At 46.5% G+C, this 22,202-nt stretch overlaps 1 protein-coding gene across 2 annotated transcripts in view; it reads left to right on the forward strand.

Moving 5' to 3' along the window:
- Positions 1 to 16,387, forward strand: part of TAF1A (TATA-box binding protein associated factor, RNA polymerase I subunit A) — a 286,512-nt gene extending 270,125 nt beyond the window's left edge. For both annotated transcript variants that reach the window (XM_069233853.1, XM_069233854.1), the window contains exon 11: positions 15,758 to 16,387. In XM_069233853.1, coding sequence (XP_069089954.1) covers positions 15,758 to 15,864 — 107 coding nt within the window. In that variant the 3' untranslated portion in view covers positions 15,865 to 16,387. The remainder of the gene's footprint in view (positions 1 to 15,757) is intronic.
- The last annotated feature ends 5,815 nt before the right edge of the window (positions 16,388 to 22,202 follow it).

The following is a 22,202-nucleotide window of genomic DNA, read 5'->3' on the forward strand; positions in this document are numbered from 1 at the left end:
GTCTTGCGGAGGTCGGTGGGGAGCGAGTTCCAGGCCTTTGGGGTGAGGTAGGAGAAGGATCTGCCTCCTGTGGCTGTGCACGCTATGAGGCGGGGAGGGCCATGTTCCTTCAATCAATAAAAAAAAATGTATAGAGCGCGCTACTCACCCGCTAGGGTCTCAAGGCGCTTAGGTGGAGGGGGGAGGGAGAGGTTACTGTTCGAACAGCCATGTCTTTAGTTTTTTTCTGAAGAGCAGGAGATCTTGGGTCTTGCGGAGGTCAGTGGGGAGGGAGTTCCAGGCCTTGGGGGCGAGGGAGGAGAAGGATCTGCCTCCTGTGGTGGTGCGTTTGATGCGGGGGACTGCAGACTGGGGGTGGCGGATGGGAGTGTGGAAGTTAACTCTATGGTTGAGGTAGGTTGGGCCGTTGTTGTGGAGGGATTTGTGCGCGTGGATGAGGATTTTGAAGGAGATCCTCTTGTTGATGGGGAGCCAGTGAAGGGATCTGAGGTGTGGTGAGATGTGTTCATGGCGAGGGAGATCCAGGATGAGGCGTGCAGCTGTGTTCTAGATTCTCTGGAGTTTGAGTTTGAGTGTGATGCCTGCGTAGAGGGCGTTACCGTAGTCTAGCCTGCTGCTGATGAGTGCGTGGGTGACGGTCTTTCTGGTCTCTAAGGGAATCCATTTGAAGGTTTTTTTCAGCGTGCGGAGAGTGTTGAAGCAGGAGGTGGTGACGGCGTTGATCTGCTGGGTCATGGAGAGGGATGGGTCTAGGATGATGCTGAGGTTGCTTCGTGGTTAGCAGGGGTAGGAGCGGGGCCTAGGGCGGTGGGCCACCAGGAGTCGTCCCATATGGTTTTGTTGGGTCCAAAAATGATTGGTTTTGTTGGAGTTGAGCTTGAGGTGGTTGGCTGTCATCCAGGTGGCTGTGTCGAGAAGTGCAGGGTGGAGGTTTGTTTTGGCGGTGGTAAGGTTGCGGGTGAGGGAGATGATGAGTTGGCTGTCATCTGCGTAGGAGAGGATGGTGATTCCATGCGGTCCGAGGATGTTGGCGAGCGGGGTCATGTAAATGTTGAAGGGGCTGAGGGAGGATCCCTGGGGGACACTGCAGATGATTTTGGTGGCGGTGGAGTGGAAGGGAGGGAGGCGGACTTTTTGGGTTCTATAGGTGAGGAAGGAGGTGAGCCAGTCTAGGGCTTTGTGTCGAATCCCTGCGTTGTGGAGACGTATGCAGAGTGTGTGATGGCAGGCGGTGTCAAAGGCCGCGGAGAGGTCTGGGAGGATGAGTGCGATGGTCTCACCCTTGTCGACTCTGGTTCTGATGTCGTCAGTGCATGTGATGAGGGCTGTTTCCGTGCTGTGGTTTTTGCGGAAACCGGACTGGAAGGGGTTGAGTATGTTGTTTTCCTCCAGGAAGTGGGAGAGGAGTGTGTTTACTATTTTTTCGGCAACTTTGGTGGGGGAGGGGAGGAGGGAGATGGGGCGATAGTTGGCGAGGTCGTCCGGGTCAGCTTTGGGCTTTTTTAGGAGTGAGGTGGTTTCTGCGTGTTTCCAGGGGCCTGGGAAGGTGGCGGTGTCGAATGAGATGTTGATTATGTCGCGAAGCTTTTGGGTGATGGTGGGGCTGGCTTTGTTGTAGATGTGGTGGGGGCAGGGGTCGGTGGGGGATCCAGAGTGGATGGAGTTCATCGTTGTTTCGGTTTCTTCGACAGTGGTTGGGGCCCAGGTGGTAAGTAGGCTGGGTGGGGTGTAAGGGGGGGTCTGTGTTGGATGGGTGGGGGTGTGTGCGGTGGGTGTGTGTGTTGTGAAACTGTTGTGCATGTCTAGGATTTTGCGGTGGAAGTGGTTTGAGAGGGAGTCGCAGAGGAGTTGTGTGTGTGTGGGGGTCTATGTTGCTGGCTTTGTGTTTGGAGAGTTCTTTGATGGTAAAGAGTTATTTGCTGTTGTGGGAGTTGCTATCTATGTGTTTCTTGTAGTATGCTCTTTTAGTGGTGGGTATGAGTTGGTGGTGAGTGCGAATGGTGGTTTTGAGGGTGGAGAAGTTAGTGATTGAGTGATCCTGTTGCCAGGCTTTCTCAGCTTTGCGGCATTTGCGTTTGGAGTCGTGGATTTCAGTGGTGAACCATGGGGTGTTCTTGATGTTGCGGGTGGTGATGTTTTTTCTGAGGGGGGGTGAGTGTGTCTGCGCAGGTGGTGATCCAATTTGTGAGGTCGTGGGCAGCAGTGCTGGGGTCGTTGATGTGGGCGGGGGGTGTTCTGTGCCAGTTGGGAGTTCAGGTGTTCTGAGGGGATCTTATCCCACAAGCGGTAGGGCATGGTGTGGTGTGAGGGGGTTTTGACGAAGGAGAAATGGACGCAGTGGTGGTCGGTCCAGTGGAGTTCGGTGGTATGGGTGTAGGCTATGTGCTGGCTTGAAGTGAAGATTGTGTCTAGTGTATGTCCTGCTGAGTGGATGGGTGCTGTGACCAGTTGTTTGAGTCCGAGTTTGGAGAGGTTGTCTAGGAGGGAGGAGGTGTTGTGGTCTTGGGGGTTCAAAGGGCTGATGTGGCAAAGTATTTTTTTTTTTTTTTTTTACAGTGGGGTGAATGAGGGAAGTGGGAACAGCGGAATAGAAATCATTAACTTCCAGTGAGTTGATTAAGCTATCGGGAATAAAAGGGGAGGATAAACAGTTTTCATGCTGAGAAATTGGTATCTGACTGTTGTGGCATTACTGGAGATAGATAATTCCAACCATATACTGGAACTGAAAAGCACACCGAGATTCCTGAAAAAATGTGCTGAAGTTACAGTATCTTGGGTGAGGAGGAGGGGGAAATTGAGCTACATGAGCAAAGAAAAGTAGATTATTCCAGAATAAATAATTAATCGTTGGAAAGAGATAACCCACCAGAGGACGGATGAAAGGGTCTGAAGCCATTTGAAATTGAAGCCTGGCGGTAGGAGGACGATGTAGAGAATGGCAAAGGTGTGTGTCATCCATGTGAAAATACTATGAGACATGAATGGAGGAGAGAATCCAACTGAGGATGGTAGTGTAAAGATATAAGAAAAGGCGGCTCAGACAGTTTTGAGGTAGACTGTCATAGGGAGGGTTGTGTGCATTTGCGTACAAAGTAAGACGAGGACTGGTACATTGCTGTGCTAGGTTTCATTGCAGAACAGATGGCTGCATAGAGGTTGAAGAGGAATTGAATAGAAAGGGAGATTAACTTAATGCACAGAGGTGAGGGATGAAATCAGGTAATTTCGGAGCAGACACTAGAATGGAGCTCATGACCGCCAAAGTGAAGAGTATTAATTAACATATAAGCAAAGAGATGAAGCGTAAGTCTATGAAGTAAAATATATTTGTTATCTTTAAAGAATTATAGTTGTTAGAGCAATAGAGATGTGTGGTCAGCTCAGGGCTTCTTGAGTAGAGTAATATCCTATGGCAGGATTGAGATTTTGAGGCTGGGCTCCAGTGGGACTGGAGAGAGTGTCAAAGGATTAAGCTGCTGCTTAGGAACAGATGTGAGAGATTTGGTACATTTGGCACTGAAAAGGTCAGATGGAGTGTAGGATGAACTGAATGTCCTACTAATTGGAATGACTTCCATAGTGGCTGTAGGATAGATGGTGAGTTGGGAATAGTGCAATGTGGAGGTGAAGCATAAAGAATACAAGTGAGAGGAGGGCTGTGAGACCATTGCTAAATAAGTTCCTTACATTTGTGTTTTTTTTTTTTTATAAAAGATAGTCAATGACGGAATAAACTGGTTTGTGATTGTATGGGAGGGTGTCAGAAGAGAGTTGAAGTGCATGATATCTGCTGGGGGTTGAGCTGAAGGGAGGAAATAAGGTTGTAGAAATAGGCAGATGTTGAGGTATGGGAAGCAAGCATGAAGGCATTTAGAGACTTTTTATAGGCATGTATGACATTCAGAAAGACCCCTGAACAAGATAAGGAGTGAAATGCCTATGTACGACTTGCAGGTAAGAGGGTAAACTTTGTCAGTTGTGCCTCTAAAGGGCATGCCACAAACTTATTACCTATGGACAAGGAGTTGGTCGATAGGTGTGACTTCAACTACGTCTTGAAATAAAGGAGTGAAGATGTTTATTAAATGCGTGCCAGTATTCAGCTGCATATCTTTGGTCTTTTCCTTTATCTTTTCATTCCAAACTTAGTAATGTCAAGGCTGCTTCTGTTGTGATGATCACTGGAGATCTTGGGTTTACCTGCCAGTGCTATTGTGTTAGAGGCAGCTGTCAAAGTTGATACTTGCATTGACCTGGATCACAGCCAGCTCTAAGTTGGAGGCTACTTGCTGGTCCTGGCCTTCTTTTTCAGGGTCACCTATAGATTTCTTCTTTCTGTTGCTGAACCTTGTTTTGTTGGCATTAGGACGCTATGCTCTTTATCTCTGATTACCAATGGTAAAGTGCCTGTGCTGTCTTTCTTAAATGTGGTATAATTGGCATCTACTTGATGGGTACATTTACTGTTCCTGTAAGTCCCTAGTTTATGATACTACATGTACCCAGGGCCTGTAAATGAAATGCTAATAGTGGGCTGCAGTACTCATTCTGCCACAATCTAAAGTAGTCTTTTAAACTCATGCCTCAGGCCTGCAACTGCAGTCTGAAGTGCAGTTTCAGATTGTCATTTTGACCTGGCAAAATAAACCTTTTCCCAAACCTAAACCTTCCTTTTTAGTATTCATATGTCACCACTAAGGTAGTGCCTAGGCTCATAAGGCAGAATGCAGTTTATCTAAAATGCAGGACATGTATGTTTAAGTTTTACCTGTCCTGACAGTGAAAAACTCTAATAACCCCCTTGATTAACAATAGTTATCTTATTTAATGTTATTAGTGCAAACTGTAGGTTGGGAGCAAGTAGTGATATTTTGTTTCCACTCAAATTAATTTCAACTTCAAAACCTTCTTTGATTGTGAAGTTAGATTTTAAGTTACAATTCAGCAAGTGCTACTTTTTGAAAGTTGGCATTTTCTTGTCCTAAGCATCTGTGCCTTCTGCCAGTGTCCTGGTTCACTTGACTGTGAATGGTTCTGCTGTTAGGATTTGCGTATTGCTTCCAGATAGTGCCGCAAAGAGGACTTACGTGTGGACAGGATGGACCATCCTGGCAGGATGACTGGGGGGGAGATGCATCTAGCTTCACACTTTGAAAGGGCTTTTCCTCCTGCACACACAAAGGAATCTGACACAAGGCCTCCCTTCCTTTTGTGACACCAGACAGGTTTGATCATTGACGGGGAAGGAAAATAACTTTCCAGAGCCAGATGTGGAGATAAGACAGGCAGTCCACACCACAAATGGTGGCACTAGATATAAATATTGTACATTCAGAGCCTCTCATCAGAACACTCCTGGACTTGTGGAGGTTACATAAGAAAGACTGCCCTGCTGCATGAGGACTGCCTTTTGTTGCTGTTGGAGAAGCAATTGGACTTGCTTATCTTCATCTCAGGCTACCCAGTGACTCCAAGAGTCTGTTGGCTGACCTCCTCTGTGAATTACATGGACACAGCAAGTTTCAGAGGCCTCCCCCCCTGCAACTGACCATCTGCAACTGCACCTGCTTGGACCAGCAACTGGATCTGCCTGAGCCAAGCTAGTGTGAGAGACTGATCCCCTAAGAAGTCCCTCCCCAGGCTCCGCACCCTTGGCTGGTACTCCTTCTAAAGAAAACGTGAAATCCTGAAGTTTGAGATCCTCACGAATGGGCCTGTTCACATCAAAACTCTGTCCCCTGTGAAGGGCACCAATGCAAAATTCGGGAGAGACCTGCTCTTCTTGCTGCAGCAACCTCCAACAATGAACAGCAATGTAAGAGCCTCACTTCAAGCTATAGCAGCCCTCAGTGACTGCCAACGCGAAGCTGCAGCAGTGACCCTCTGTGACGCCTAACTGGCTTTTTGTGCTACAGCAACAACATCCTGCGACACCCAACCTACTCTTCTTGCTACAGCCATGACCATCCCCAAACCTCTACCTGTTCCCTGTGCTGTCCTCCACCTTAAACTGAACTCTGCGTTGTAATTAGAAGATACCGCTTCAGCAGGTCTAACCTGGTCCTTCTATCCGACCTGTGCTCCATCGCAGTTGGTCTGAAATTGTGACTTTGTCCTGGTCCAGCACGACTAGATAGCCTCAGTTGGTGCTTTGTACCTTTGGGCACTATTTTCAGTTGTGGCTCACGAAAATATTCAGGGGGAAGACTCGCCATAATGTCTCGCCTCAGCATACTCGAAACAGTTTTGCACTACTGTTCCCAGAACAGATAAACTGCTAGGCACTCAATAAATATGTGAATGTCGGTTGCATTCTGAATACCACATTTAGCGCATTTGACCACTCCACTTTCCTCATTTTCGAGACCTTATGTGGTGACAGATAGGCTCTGTGTAAAGAAAAAAGATGATTTCTCCTTAATGGGGCAGATTTCTCTATGTCAAACAAGGTACGCATTGAGACTTGCCACCATTCTTGCAGCTGCTCTCAGGGCATGCTTTCTCCCCAGAGGACTTCTTCCAGCTTAAAGTCACTATCCAATATATGTAGGATCTCCCAGTACCAGACCGATACCTCCTTGGAGTTTGAGGGTCTTGTAAATAGTTTGTCCTCAAGATGATTCATTAATCCCAGGTTCGCACGAAATACCTTGTGACCAACGTTTCAGCTGGTTGTTCTTCAGTCTAGAGAGATTCCCCCATGTTACTTCTGTTAGTTCTTCTTAGGAAGGAAGCGATCCATCCCTAAAGAGATCTCCCCAATACTCAATGCCTGGCATCCTGATCGGCACGGCTAGCACATTATCAAAGCATTCAGGGATGCCTGGGGATTCTTGAATGGGGGCACGTTGACTATAGTATTCTGCCTTCATTGCTTGTCATAACTTGTACCAGATCTTTGCCAGATCTTGTAGTACCTTCAATTTTATCTTTTTACAAATTTTTGATCCCCAAATTTCAGAAAGAAGTGCTTTGCTGCCCCTTTTAAAGAACCCACCATAGCCTTAAACATACTTTCAATCACTGAACAGTCTGGGAAGATGAAAAGCATCCTTGAGTTTGTAAGATGAAATGCCCATGCATAATATTGCAAGTCGGGGAGGGCAAGACCCCTTTCTCTCTCCTCCTATGTAACTTTTTCCACGAGAATCTGGAACCTTTGTACACCCATATAAATGAATTTATGCCTTATTGAAATCTGTCCCGATATACTTTATTCATTTCTAATGGGATAGAGTTTTATAAGAAGTTCAGGTTAGGTAGAATCACCATTTTTAACAAACTCACTCTTCCTAATAGTGTCAGAGGAAGATGTACCCACCCTGCATTAACTAGCTACACTCTCCCAGAACTTGTTTTAGATTTACCACTGAGATCTGTTCAGTGTCTTGCACAATCTGAATACCTAGGTATCTCATTTCACTTTTTATCTGCCAGTGGTCCCTCTGCTGATTCCAGACCATTGTCTCTGTTTTCCCGGCATTGACACGGTATCCAGAGATTTTACCAAACTTTTCTGCTATGTCTAGTATTGCGGGAAGAGCTGTCAACAATTCCGAAGTATATGCCACAAGATCATCCGCATATAGGGTGATGTTTTTTTCCCACCCATTGCAGCAGAAGGGGGATATTACAGAATTCTGCCTGATCTTTCTAGCCAAGGGTTCGATATAAAGTCTGAACAGCAGGGGAGACAGGGGACATCCTTGCCTAGTGCCTCTGGTTATCCTAAAAGCCATTGTTAGATTTCCATTCACCAGTACCCTAGCCGAAGGAACATGATAATTCAGACCAATAGACTTGCAGAATTTCATTCCCAAGTAGTATCACTTAAGGATCGTGTTCAAATGCTCCCCTCTGTTTTCATTTTTAGCACTTTCATCAGTATCTTCTCTTTTAGAACATATGTTTGGAAGGTCAGCAAAATTTTGCGCGGCTTCTTACTGTTAGGGTTTCTCCTGAATGGGTTTCTATGAATCCTCTGGATATCACTTGCGATCTCTTCCTTGCTCTCCTTCAACGAGACTACTGTCTTGATGAGAGAGACCACGTATATTTTAGGTCATCTCCTTCCACTCTTTCATGTACATTTAAAATTCTCAAACTATTCCTTCTAGAGCTATTTTTAAACTGCTCTAGTTTATTCTGCAATTTCTGCTTGTTTCCTTTAAACATCTGAATTTCCTCTTTATTCTTCCTCAAGTCATCATTCATTGTACCAACTGACTCTTTAAGAGCCTGAGTTCTAATCGCCAAGAGGTCAAATTTATTTTCCAAAGTTTCACAGGGTAGCCTTATCTCCCGTTGATTTGTCTCCAAGACCGCAAGACCCCTTTTGATATCATCCAAAGCCGATGTGGAGTCGGCCACACTGTTTGTTAAATCGAGGACTTCCTGAGAGGGCCCCAATGGCACAGATAACACAGGAGTGGCTCTTACAGGAGGACCTGCTGTACCACTACTCAGCTGAGCACCAGTGGTCACACTACTGCTTCCACCTAAGTCAACGGTACTCAAAGTACGGCCCGCGGGCCGCCAGCGGCCCCACGGACCTAGCTTGGCGGCCCGCGAGACGCACACCAAACGCCACATCATAATGGCAGCAGTATGTAAACATAGAAGAGGGCCGCGGGAGCATGCTCCCGCGGCCCTCCTCTGTTTACATACAGCGGCCATTGTTTATGGCGTTGCCCTGACGATCCTGGAAGCCAAAGCCCCATAAAAGTCAGCGCTTGCAGCTAACTTTTATGGGGCTTTGGTCGTCTGCTTCCTGTCACCGGCTCCACGTCTGCTGCCCGCCTGCCTGCCTGCCGTTCCACATTTGTGGCATCTTTACAGTGCTTTGAGTCAGGTAAGGCTCTTTGGTTATTTATTTATTTGTTTTTAATGTAGTGTGTGTTACTGGGGTAGGCGTGAGAGCAGATTGCGCTGTGTGTGTGTGTTACTGGGGTAGGCGTGAGAGCAGATGGCGCTGTGTGTGCGCGCGCTGTGTGTGTTACTGGGGTAGGGGTGAGAGCAGATGGCGCTGTGTGTGTGCGCGCTGTGTGTGTTACTGGGGTAGGGGTGAGAGCAGATGGCGCTGTGTGTGTGTGTGTTACTGGGGTGGGGTGAGAGCAGATGGCGCTGTGTGCAGATGGCGCTGTGTGCAGATGGCGCAGTGTGTGTTACTGGGGTAGGGGTGAGAGCAGATGGCACTGTGTGTGTGTTACTGGGGTAGGGGTGAGAGCAGATGGCGCTGTGTGTGTTACTGGGGTAGGGGTGAGAGCAGATGGCGCTGTGTGTGCGCGCGCTGTGTGTGTTACTGGGGTAGGGGTGAGAGCAGATGGCGCTGTATGTGTGCGCGCTGTGTGTGTTACTGGGGTAGGGGCATTGTTTTGAAAAAGGGGGTGGGGTGGTTGTTCCCCCTCTAAGCCCCGCCCCCCGCTGTCACTTCAGTGCGGCCCTCGGCCGCAAACCATACTGCAATTTTGGCCCCCGAGAAAAAGTTTGTGAGTACCCATGACCTAAGTCTTCAGGGTTACCTCCTGAATTCCCAGAAGCCATGTGCGCGCTCTCCCTAGTGTCTACGTCCTCCATGTCTTGTAAGTCAAACGCCCTCTCATTTAGTACTTGCTCTAATACATTTGGGGTGCTAGTGCTCATCACCGTCAGCAGTGCTTTGAAATATGTCCTCAGCGAGGGAGTAATTTTTAAGTTTGGAATTGCCTTTTTTAAAACTAATTTTACTCAGTTTATTCTCATATACCACATCACCTTTGACCTGAGACTGTTGTGTATGTCGAGCTTGCCCCTTCTTACTTCTCAGGATATGTTCCCTCATTGAACTGGCTCTATCTGCCGTTTTAGATTTAGGTTACCAGCCTACCTCTTTCGGTCGTCTCCCTGTCTTTGCACAAGCGTGAGCCACATTTCCCACCTCTTGCCACCATGCCGCTTTGCCGTCTACCATAGTCTCCTTCCCGGCCTCACCATCCTCTCCAGACACCGCTACCGAAAACGTCCTGCTTGTGCTGACTCTCCCACCGTTCCCTCGGAGGGGAACGCGCACAGCCACTCTGTGGCTTCTGCAAAGCCCAGGGCGTCTCGGCACCAGGTTGTGGCCCCATACATGCCGCTGGCGCTTCCTAAGTGGACTCTCGACCCCCCACAGCACGAGCCGACACATCAGGTTTGCATCCTACTCGAGGGTCTTGCCTTACATCTCACCGGCTGAGAGACCCAAGGTACCATGTTCTCCAGTGATTTACAGCTTTATCTTCAGTTGGTTTATGAGGGAAAGCGATAAGTAAAGCTTAATGCTTGTTAGCTGCTTACACATCGAAAGGAATCTTGCATGGGACCGTATTCCAGCTCTTCTGCCCTTTGCCCAAGAGTTGAAGAAACTTTTTAGCACATAGGGAAATAAGTGAAAAGGCAGAATCTCACCTAAATGTATAAAGAAGAGGTGCAGACTTGACTGCAGCTGGTTACGAGCCCAGTATTGAAATTCAGTGACCGTGATTAGTTATTCACCACATACAAGAACAAGCATTGTCAAAGCCAATATATATGGCCATTTAAAAGTCGAAGTACTTGCCCACTGATTTGAGAGATTGTGTGAAGTGGTGGGCTGAGTGATTAAATGTGAAAATGACTTCCCATTTGGAGGGATGGGTAATTGAACTGATGAATGAATAATAAGTGAAGAAAGGATGAGTGGCTGGATGAAAGGAAGAGTGAGAGCTTTATTACACGCAGACAGGTTACATCAATCCTGCAGGCCGAGGCTTCAGACAGCCGTAGTGGTAATGTTATAACGGCAACAAGAAGTACCATTGCAATGTGAAATCAAGCATTACATCAGGGCTGCACATAACACAGTATATAATTCCCCCAGTTAATACTTTCACTAAAACAATACATAAAATATCATACTGTGTCAGTTTAACTGGGAAGTCCTCACAAACTTTAAAGAATCAGCCAGACACTAACAACTCATCGATCCACCACAATCTGAGTGCACTCCCTAGCCACGGGTAGCCTGCCCCTCTCTGAGTGAAAAGGGGGGCAGGTATTCTCAGCAGCCTTTGAAAGAAAGCAGTACTAGCAGAGCCCAATGATGAAATCAGATATTTAAAAGGGTGACCCCATAAGCCAGTGGAGAAAGAACAGTTTTTGAAGGTGATGTGTGAAAACAAATGACAACATTGAAGAAAACGGAAGTGTTTTATATGCTCTGAAAGAGAATATGACTGAAAGTAGTATTAGTTATCGGTACAAGAGACACCCAAAGTAATAATTTCTTTTGTTTCTTGCAATTGATTAATTACATATGACTCCCCCCAGAGTCATGTATCTTCTTTTATTGTTAATCATAATAATAATAAAGGATACCAATCCACCAAGTTACTCAGATATTAGCTAATTGACATCATTATTATTTTATATATATATATATATATATATATATATATATATATATATATATATATATATATATTTAGTACTTGATCAATACCATTATAGAACACACGATTCAATTCTAAATTAAAACCGCCCACATGTGTTTCACAACACCTGTCGCGTTTTCAAGCCCCAAATTATTTGACACTAACTGTCTCAAAGTCCTGCAAATTTAATTGCCGTAAATGATAATGTCCTCCCCATTAGGTCTTTCTTCCAATGTGTCTTCTAATTGAAGCTGAAAGCACTCTTAGAATTAGTGAGTTAAACAGTTGCAATTACCTTCTTAAATTGTCCTTGGCGTTTGCAAACTTCCTCTTGGAAATTGACAATTTTGAGCTGCCAAATTCGATGAGCAATGGTTACTTCCTTGAGATCACACCTTGCATCCAAAGTTCCATGTCACCTTGACAGCTTGAGTATCCTTTAAGGTGCCTTATTTAAATTCTTGACAACACATGATACAGTTATAAGATTGTGTTAGAATCGTCTGACATCATCTACAAACAGGTGGCTGAAAATAGGGTGACATCTGCTAAATTGAGGGTATGTTGACGTGCACTGAGATATTAGGCTAATCCATTCAAAGACACAGTTTGCGAAGACAGTAATATAGTGTACAGCTGCCTATGTTTCCTTGGCAGAAAAAAAAGTTACATATCTTGCTGTGTCTTTACTAAACAGTTGTATGGGCATAAAATGAAAAATTAATTTTAACGGTATAGATCATACCATAGAATGCAAATAAAATGTATACAACCCAACTGTATGAGGCATTTACTTTAACCACTATAAGAGGTCATGTATGTCACTTTGTTGTTGATGTGTGGGATCCTGGCCCCATAACAAAGTAGCAGTGGTTCAGAGTTTGACTGCACCTGACAAAGGCAATGCATCATTTTAGCTTCAGTGTGGTTGCAACAAAGTTAAACGCAGCAGGTGAGTTAACCTTTATTGAAGTACTCAAGATTGGGCCTTGGGGAACAAAAATACTAGTTTCTGTGTCTAACATTTAGAGTGCTAAAGACATTGCTATCCTTAAAGTATCTGATGCGTAACTAGAAAAAGAATTCAGGAGACCAGTGGAACAACACTCTCAACTCCCACCTCCCAGGCACAACATCCAAACCCAGAACAGGCTGCAAAGATCTTCTCCGAGTGAATCACAGAATGAGCTGGGACACTCACCTCCGCCAAACCAGCCAAATCCAAAGGATCTTCCAGAAGAGCCAGCTGGTTCCCTGCGGAAGTGGCACACAAGCAAAGAGACAGGAGACCCCTCCACCTTTAACACAGCACTCAACTAGTACCACCGCCTCCAGTCTGCATAGAAGCCAGCACAAACCGCAGCAAGGAGCTCTTCACCATTGTGAAGGAGTTCTGCAATCCCGCAGCCACTGGGAACAACATCACTCCCTTCCAAGAGCTATGTGACACCCTGGTGAATATTTTCCACAACAAAATCTCAATCATCTACCAAAACTTAGAACCCCCAACCCTCCGCTTCTGACAGCATCAGCCTGCTCGCACCCACAAACTCTGAACACCTGCAAACCCATTCAAGTCAAAGTCTCTGTCATGAACTCCATCCACTCAGGAACACCCACGAACTCCTGTCCCAACCACGCCTTCAACCTCAGGACCAAGAAGATTGGCGATGAGCTCAAGAAAGTAATGCACACCTCCATCACCTCGCCCTCCTTCCCTGAGGACTGGAAACATGCTGAAGTGAAGCCCCTCCTGAAGAAACCATCAATCCAGCAGAACCGAAACATTACTGGCCCATCTCCCTCCTCCCCTTTCCATTGACGGTTCTCTATAAGGCAGTCAAACAGCAACTTCCCGAACACCTGGAACACAACAATCTTCTGGGCCCCTCTCAATCCGGATTCCGAGCCATTAACAGCACCAAGACAGCCCTCATGGACCACAGCGAAACAGCAGCTCTCATCCTCCTGAACCTGTCAGCCACCTCCACACCATCTCCCATCACATCCTGATCAACAGACTGTACCAAATTTGAATCCAAGGAGAAGCACTCAAATGGATCATCTTAGACCTCACCGGAAGAACCCAGAGAATCAGTCTACCACCATTCACCTCGGAACCCAAGAAGATCTGCTGCATCCCCCAAGCATTGTCCCTTGGCCCCACCCTCTTTAACACATATATGACCCTTCTGGTCAACATCGTCAGACCGCACAGACTTAACAGCATCTCTTACGCCGACGACAACCAGCTTATCCTCTTGCTGTCAGAAGACCCCTCCACCACCAGAGTTACACTTCCACAAATGTATGATGAACATTGCCAACTGGATGAAGGAAAACTGTCTCAAGCTCAACATAGACAAGGACTCCTGATCTTTGGGTACAACACCTCACCATGAAAGATGCATGGTGACCTGCTAAACTCGGCCCTTCCCCCGCTCCAAAAGACCACGTCTGCAACATCTGCATCATCTTGGACAGCAAGCTATCCATAAAGAAACAGGTAAACGCAGTCTCATCTGCCTCCTTGCACACCCCATGCATGCTCTGCAAGATAGTCTGGTGCCTTCCAGTCAGCACGAGAAGGACCTTCGCCCATGCCCTCGTCTCCAGCAGGCTGGACTACGGGAACACCCTCTACTTAGGAATCACCACATGCCTCCTGAAGAGACTACAGTTATTACAAAACTAAGCAGCCAGACTTGTCCTTGACCTCCCTAGATGAACCACATCACACCCCACCTCAAGAAGCTACACCGGCTCCCAATCCAGAAGAGCTGCCCGTTCAAGATGTTGGCCCACACATACAAAGCCCTGCACGATGAGGGACCAGTATACACCATACATCAACAAATGCATGAAATTCCACCAACCAACTGACCAGACACCTACAATCTGCCTCCCTCTTCCTCGTAGACCACCCCCACCCTAGATCTGCTGAGGCAACAGCGGAGGGCTCTCCTTCTCACACCTGCTGGCCAAAGCTTGAAACAACCTTCCCCTGAACCTCAGGAAAGCCTGATTGCTCTAGCAATTCTGGGAAGGACTCGAGACCTGCCTGTTTGAATTAACAGATCACCACGATTTCTATAAACACACTTTCAACATCTGTGGGCCTACCACAGGAAAGAAAATAAGTATCTTTAAAACAAGCATTGCTCCCATACACGCTTGTTTATGGTTCTTAAACTATCAAAGGAATACAACAAATTAAGTGGGTCCCAGACCCACTGACTGCAGGAGAATAGTGAAAATTGTACTGCTGGGTTATCTAAGTTACCTAGTTGAAATTTATGACTTTGCTACCTGAGTATCAAATTTTTGTTTTTGTGACTTATTGAACGGTCCTATTAGCAACTTTCTCTCGAAATCCTCAAAAACATGGGTGAGGGTTACAGACCCATTCAGTGAAAGAAGCTTAGAAGCACCAGCAATTAATTGAAAATACTAACTTATGCTTGAATGACCGCCTCTGTGAGTGCTTATCTGTTCAGTCAAATCTGGAAGTTTAAATATTTTGATACCACTGTGGCTAAGCATTTGAGAAATATTTACTGTGACTTAACCTAGGGAAAACACAGGCAGACGCAGGTGTCCAGAGGGCTGCAATGTCCACCTCCTTAGAGGCCTCACAAAACCAAATTACGCTGATGCCGAAAGACACTCACTTAAATGCCAATCATTTTTTTTGACCCAAATAAAATGAAAACTTAGTGAAAATTACAGGGTCACCAGCAATGGAACTTGAACCTGTCAGCCAACGGGACTGATGGGAAGGGGGGGGGGGGCGTTTGCACTGTCCTGGAAGCGATTCACTGTTGCTATCTTTTGGGTTGCTGAAAATAGCTGCTTTGTTATGATGATATTTTGTGGGTTGCGAAAGTTCTCCCAGTCGGATTTCAAATACGATTTGCTGTTCACCCTCGACGTTTAATCTTTATCTTCTTCTGTGGCTTTGGAGTAGGGTAAATGAGAAATGTGACTTTGGTCCAATTTAATGGTACGCTGTTTATCGACCTCGGAAGGATGAACTTTTGAGCTTAGTTACTGCGATTCAAATTTGTGATCTACACGCCGTAATTATAGTCAGTAACAAGCTCTCACCTCATGGCAGGTGTTTGCATCCCAGCATAATGTATTTGTTCGGACGTTCTCCAGGTTTCTCATTTTTCAGTGTGTGTGTAAATTTGTGGTGATAATTTTTGCCATGTATGCTAACTTTACTCCAGATTTATCCTGAGCTCTGTGCCCACGGCAGTAAAATAGAATGCATCCAGTACTGCATATCATAAGTTAACATTTATCTTCTTTGTTTGCTGCAGGTTGCACATACTTCAGCTTTGTTTGTAAAAGCAGCAGGCAGTGCAGAAAAGAAACTAAAAGGCTGAAGAAGTTTGTTAAGAAGCACGCGCTCCCAGAGCTGGGATGAGCTTCCGCCCTGCATTCCAGCTCATGCGTTGATGTTTAAGGGTGTCTTTCAAGTGCCTGTTAAAATGTGGAAATACTTTTAACATAGTTTTTACTACGCTGGACAATGCATCTGTACCGCTGGGTCCGTACAGTTAAAACCTCTCATTTCCGCCACTCGTGTGATGTTTATGGTTGGCTCTCAGGTTCGCAGTCACCTCTCGGGTCCAACTCTGGCTAATGCTTATGGCAGGCGAGGATATACTTTTTACTAATGTTTGAAGTCGTCAGCTTTAACTACCTCAAAATACTGTACCCTCCTGGCTTTAAGTACAGCGCCCCCAACAAAAATCTGAAGGCGGTGGAGTTGAAAGACATCTCTTGACTTATGATTAGGTGCCTTAAACCGAACGATGGCTTACCAGCATTCATTCATCTTACTTTCCTTCGTGGGAAGCTATGTTGAAAGAAATTGGGTAAATCAAAAATAAACTATAAAAATACATTTAAAGAAACCATTACGGAATTGAATAATAAATGTGTGTGTGTGTGTAAAAAATAAATACAATTTTTTAATATATATATATATAATTTGTGTTTCATGATGCCGAAATGTATCGCTACTTGAACAGGCGCGTTGCTGCTTTTGTACACTTTTGAACTAACTGTGCTATAGTTGCATTTCTAGTCCCTGTAGGACATAACTAACATCTGCACTACATTTCATAGTTGTGTGTAGCACGTAACTCCTTTCCCGGTGATAGGGGTCTTTGTACACAATACGAAGTGTAAGGTAAAGTATTGTTTTGTAAATATAATTGAAATTTCAGGAATCGGTAGACACTGGAGGACTCGGGAATCCCAGGCCTACGTGTTATTCCTCAAATTAGTGGTGCTTGAAATTAGGGTTGGAGGTACCACCCGGAACCGGTGTCTCGGCACCAGTATCCCCACCGTGTAATTCCAGGCATCTTGTAATGAAAACTTGCAAATGACATGTATTTCCTAAATTATAGATAAATAAGACTAAAAAAATAAAATAATTTCAACAAGTGTATGTGTGTCCACTGGCACAGCAAGTACAAGACTGGTCCCTAGGCGCTCAGTATCAGCAGTCTTAAATACCTAATAGTTGTTTATTTATAATAAAAGAAAAAATATGAAAAATGAAAATGAAGTCTATTAACAGCGATGCAGTGGGTGAAGATGACAAATGTGCTTATTGCTCCCATGTAGGTGATACTCCTGTGATAATAGTGGTCAGAGTGCGTACTCAAAATATGATTGATAAACAGTGCAAATAGGGTCTGTAACAACAGTCGACGTTTTGATCACGTGAGTGGGTGTCCGGATCATCACCAGGACTCAAAGGTTTTTTAAGACTCCTAAAGTTGGCTAAAATCACACAAAGAAAAATAGAGAAAACCCGTTGTTAGACTTGTCATCCTTGGCGTGGTCTCCACTAACGTTTTGCCTCTGCTTCCCAGGTGGATGTGTGCTGTTTTTGATACTCTGGACACTTTATCACTGCTAATCAGTGCTAAGGCGCAAGTGCTCCTATGTAAAATATATGTGTAGTTGGCTTATCTATGATTGGCATATTTGATTTACTAGTAAGCCCTTAGTAGTGTGCCCTAGAGGTGCCCAGGGCCTGTAAATCAAATGCTATTAGTGGGCCTGCAGCACTGATTGTGCCACCCACATTAATAGCCCTGTAAACATGGCTTAGACTTGCCACTGCAGTGTGTGTGTGTGTGCAGTTTTAAACTACCAATTCGACTTGGCAAGTGTACCCACTTTCTAGGCCTAAACCTTCCCTTTTTTACACATGTAAGGCACCCCTAAGGTAGGCCCTAGGTAGCCCCATAGGGAGGGTGCAGTGTATGTTAAAGGTGGGACATGTACTGATGAGTGCTCCATGTCCAAACGGTGAAATACTGCTAAATTCAGTCTTCTCCTTTGCAAAGCCGATCTCTGTCATAGGTTAACATGGGGGCTGCCTTTAAATATTAAAGTTCATATTCCGCTTGAGAGCATATAGAAATATGGAGTTTGGGGGTCCCTGAACTCTCAATTTAAAAATACATCTGTTAGTGAAGTTGGTTTTTAGATAGTTTGAAAATGCCACTTTTAGAAAGTAGGCATTCTTTTGCTCAAACCATTCTGTGACTCTGCTTGTTTGCAGATTCCCTGTCTGGGTCAGTTTGACAGTTGGGCTGTTTGTGAATCCGCTCTAGGCAGTGAGACCAAAGGGAGCTGGGGTGTAGCCTTAATATCCCAATGAGCCATCTGTGCTAGAGTGGAGGGAGAAGTGGTCACTCGCACCGGAATGGGCTGTGCCTGCTCTCTCACAATGCAGTCTCCAACCCCCTGGTGTGTGTCTAGGGCCTGGACTGAACAAGGCAGGATCTTGTGAACAGAGATTTTCTGTAGGAAGTTGGCTCTGTATGTACTATTTCAAAGTAAGAAATAGCATGCACAGAGTCCAAGGGTTCCCATTTGAGGTAAGATAGTGGCAAAAAGAGATAATTCTAATGCTCTATTTCGAGCAGTAGGCTTATCAGAGGGTAGTGTTAAGCATTTGTTTTACACACACAGGCAATAAATGAGGAACACACACTCAAAGACAATTCCAGGCCAATATGTTTTTATATGGAAAAATATATTTTCTTAGTTTATTTAAGAACCACAGGTTCAAGATTTACAAACAATACTTTAAATGAAAGGTATTTCACTCCGGTATCTTAGGAACAAAAATGGCAATAAGCTATTTTGAAAATGGACACAGTGCAAAAATCAACAGTTCCTGGGGGAGGTAAGTATTTGTTAGTTTTTCAGGTAAGTAAAGCACTTACAGGGTTCAAAGTTGGGTCCAGGGTAGCCCACCGTTGGGGGTTCACGGCAACCCCAAAGTTACCACACCAGCAGCTCAGGGCCGGTCAGGTGCAGAGGTCAAAGTGGTGCCCAAAACACACAGGCTTCAATGGAAATAGGGGTGCCCCGGTTCCCGTCTGCCAGCAGGTAAGTCCCCGCGACTTCGGAGGGCAGACCAGGGGGGTTTTGTAGGGCACCGGGGGGGGGTACACAAGCAAGCACAGAAAGTACACCCTCAGCGGCACAGGGGCGGCCGGGTGCAGAGTGCAAACAGGCGTCGGGTTCGCAATAGGATTCAATGGGGAGACCCGGGGGTCTCTTCAGCGATGCAGGCAAGGGGGGTGCTCCTCGGGGTACCCACCACCTGGGCTAGGAAGAGGGCCGCCTGGGGGTCGCTCCTGCACTGGAGTACGAATCCTTCAGGTCCTGGGGTCTGCGGGTGCAGTGTGTTTCCCAGGCGTCGGGTTCTTTGAAGCAGGCAGTCGCAGTCAGGGGGAGCCTCTGGATTCCCTCTGCAGGCGTCGCTATGGGGACTCGGGGGGGGGGGTCAACTCTGGCTACTCACGGGCTCGCAGTCGCCGGGGAGTCCTCTCTGTAGTGTTGGTTTTCCGCAGGTCGAGCCAGGGGCGTCGGGTGCAGAGTGGAAAGTCTCACGGTTCTGGCGGGAAACGTGTGGTCTTTAAAAGTTGCTTCTTTGTTGCAAAGTTGCAAGTTGGTTGAACAGGGCCGCTGTCCTCAGGAGTTTCTAGGTCCTTTTAGATGCAGGGTAGTCCTCTGAGGCTTCAGAGGTCGCTGTACCCTGGGGGACACGTCGCTGTTGCAGTTTTTCTTGAAGTGGGGAGACAGGCCGGTAGGGCTGGGGCTAAAGCAGTTGGTGTCTCCGTCTTCTCTGCAGGGCTTCAGGTCAGCAGTCCTTCTTCGTCTTCAGGTTGCAGGAATCTATCTTCCTTGGTTCTGGGAGCCCCTAAATACTCAATTTAGGGGTGTGTTTAGGTCGGGGAGGTTGGGAGGTTAGTAGCCAATGGCTACTAGCCCTGAGGGTGGCTACACCCTCTTTGTGCCTCCTCCCGGTGGGGAGGAGGTCACATCCCTAATCCTATTGGGGGAATCCTCCATCTGCAAGATGGAGGATTTCTACAAGTCAGTCACCTCTGCTCAGGACACCTTAGGGGTTGTCCTGACTGGCCAGTGACGACTCCTTGTTTTTCTCATTATCTCCTTCGGCCTTGCCGCCAAAAGTGGGGGCAGTGGCCCGAGGGGCGGGCATCTCCACTAGCTGGGATGCCCTGTGACGCTGTAACAAAGGGGGTGAGTCTTCGAGGCTCACCGCCAGGTGTTACAGTTATTGCAGGAGGAGGTGAGAAGCACCTCCAACCAGTACAGGCTTTGTTCCTGGCCACAGAGTGACAAAGGCACTCCTCCCCATGTGGCCAGCAACATGTCTGGTGTGTGGCAGGCTGGTAAAACTAGTCATCCCACACTGGAAGTCGGGTATGTTTTCAGGGGGCATCTCTAAGATGCCCTCTGGGTGTATTTCACAATAAAATGTACACTGGCATCAGTGTGCATTTATTGTGCTGAGAAGTTTGATACCAAACTTCCCAGTTTTCAGTGTAGCCATTATGGTGCTGTGGAGTTCGTGTTTGACAGACTCCCAGACCATATACTCTTATGGCTACCCTGCACTTACAATGTCTAAGGTTTTGCTTAGACACTGTAGGGGCATAGTGCTCATGCACCTATGCCTTCACCTGTGGTATAGTGCACCCTGCCTTAAGTCTGTAAGGCCTGTTAGAGGGGTGACTTATCTATGCCATAGGCAGTGTGAGGTTGGCATGGCACCCTAAGGGGAGTGCCATGCCGACTTAGTCATTTTCTCCCCACCAGCACACACAAGCCGGCAAGCAGTGTGTCTGTGCCGAGTGAGGGGTCAGCAGGGTGGCAAAAGACATGCTGCAGCCCTTAGTGACCTTCCCTGGCATCAGGGCCCTTGGTACCAGGGTACCAGTTACAAGGGACTTACCTGGGTGCCAGGGTTGTGCCAATTGTGGAGACAAAGGTACAGTTTAGGGGAAGAACACTGGTGCTGGGGCCTGGTTAGCAAGCCTCAGCACACTTTCAAATCATAACTTGGCATCAGCAAAGCCAAAAAGTCAGGGGGTAACCATGCCATGGAGGCATTTCCTTACACTTTCCTTTGAAACATGCCCACTTCAAAGGCAGAAAGGGGTATAAGTATTGGACCCAAAACCCCAGAAAATTAGATCACTTCTGGATTTAAGAGGAACCTCTGCCAAGGAGAAGAGCTGAGGAGAAGTGCTGCCCCTGCCCGTGACTGTGCTTTGTTGGGCTATCCTGCAGCTGCTGCTTCTGCCTGTGAAAGGGGACAAAGACTGGACTTTGTGGTATATTCCTGCTTGTGAAGAATCTCCAAGGCCTGTTTCAAAGACTCAGGGCCATCAAAGACTTCCTCTACCAGCACCTGGACTCTCTGCTGAGACTCCTGCCCTGTCAAATGGTGTCATATCCAGTACCTGGGCCCTTGAAAGGTGAAGATGACAGAACAAGAGATGAAAATCCACGCACAGAATGCAGTGCGAGGCCGTTTTCAACGTACCATCTACAGGGCGACGGATAAACGACACGCCGCCGGCTTTGTGGTTTAAAACGATGCTTCACCTGCATTGCGGCTGGGAGAGCAACGCATCACGGCTGGAGAAAGAATGCGCAACACCCACTTGCATCTGATAACGCAAACGCCACGCGGTTTTCTTACACCCTGCAGCCAAATTTTCCACGCAACGACCCAGGGTGGCAAAGTCAACTCGACTGCACGGATTCGAGGTGCCCCGTCCGGAATTTGACACATTGCTCTCTTGCGAGGGAGAAACACAACGCATCACTGACCTGACCGGAGAAGAAACAACACATGGCCTCCCTTGGAAGGAAGGAACCAACACACGCTCACCCTTGCGGCTTTATTGTTGACACTAACCAGGTACTTTGTGCAAAATCAACGTTTACATTGTTTTCTATTGAGTAAGGCTCCTATTCTCTTTAAAATTTGTATCTTGACTTGAGTATGTTGGATTTTTGTCATATTGGACTTGTCTGATTTAGATAAATATTGCCTATTTTTCTAAACTGGTGTGGTGTCCATTTTGTAGTGTTTTCACTGTATTACTGTGTATGCTGGTACAAATACTTTACACATTGCTTTGGAGTTAAGCCTGCCTGCTCATGGCAAGCTACCAAAGGGGTGAATGGGGGTTAACCTGGTGTGTTTCTTCTTTGCCCTAATTAGAGTGAGGGTCCTTGGTTGGACGGGGGTAACCTGACTGCCAATCAAAGACCGCATTTCTAACACCCGTCATCAGAAAACTTGTGTGTGTGTGTGTGTGTGTGTGTATATATATATATATATGTTCGATGGCATGTGTAACTGCAGATACACATGCTGTGCATTAGTCCACCATCTAGTGTTGG

The sequence above is a fragment of the Pleurodeles waltl genome, chromosome 5 (genome assembly GCF_031143425.1).
Source record: "Pleurodeles waltl isolate 20211129_DDA chromosome 5, aPleWal1.hap1.20221129, whole genome shotgun sequence".
In the NCBI taxonomy this organism is placed as follows: Eukaryota; Metazoa; Chordata; class Amphibia; order Caudata; family Salamandridae; genus Pleurodeles; species Pleurodeles waltl.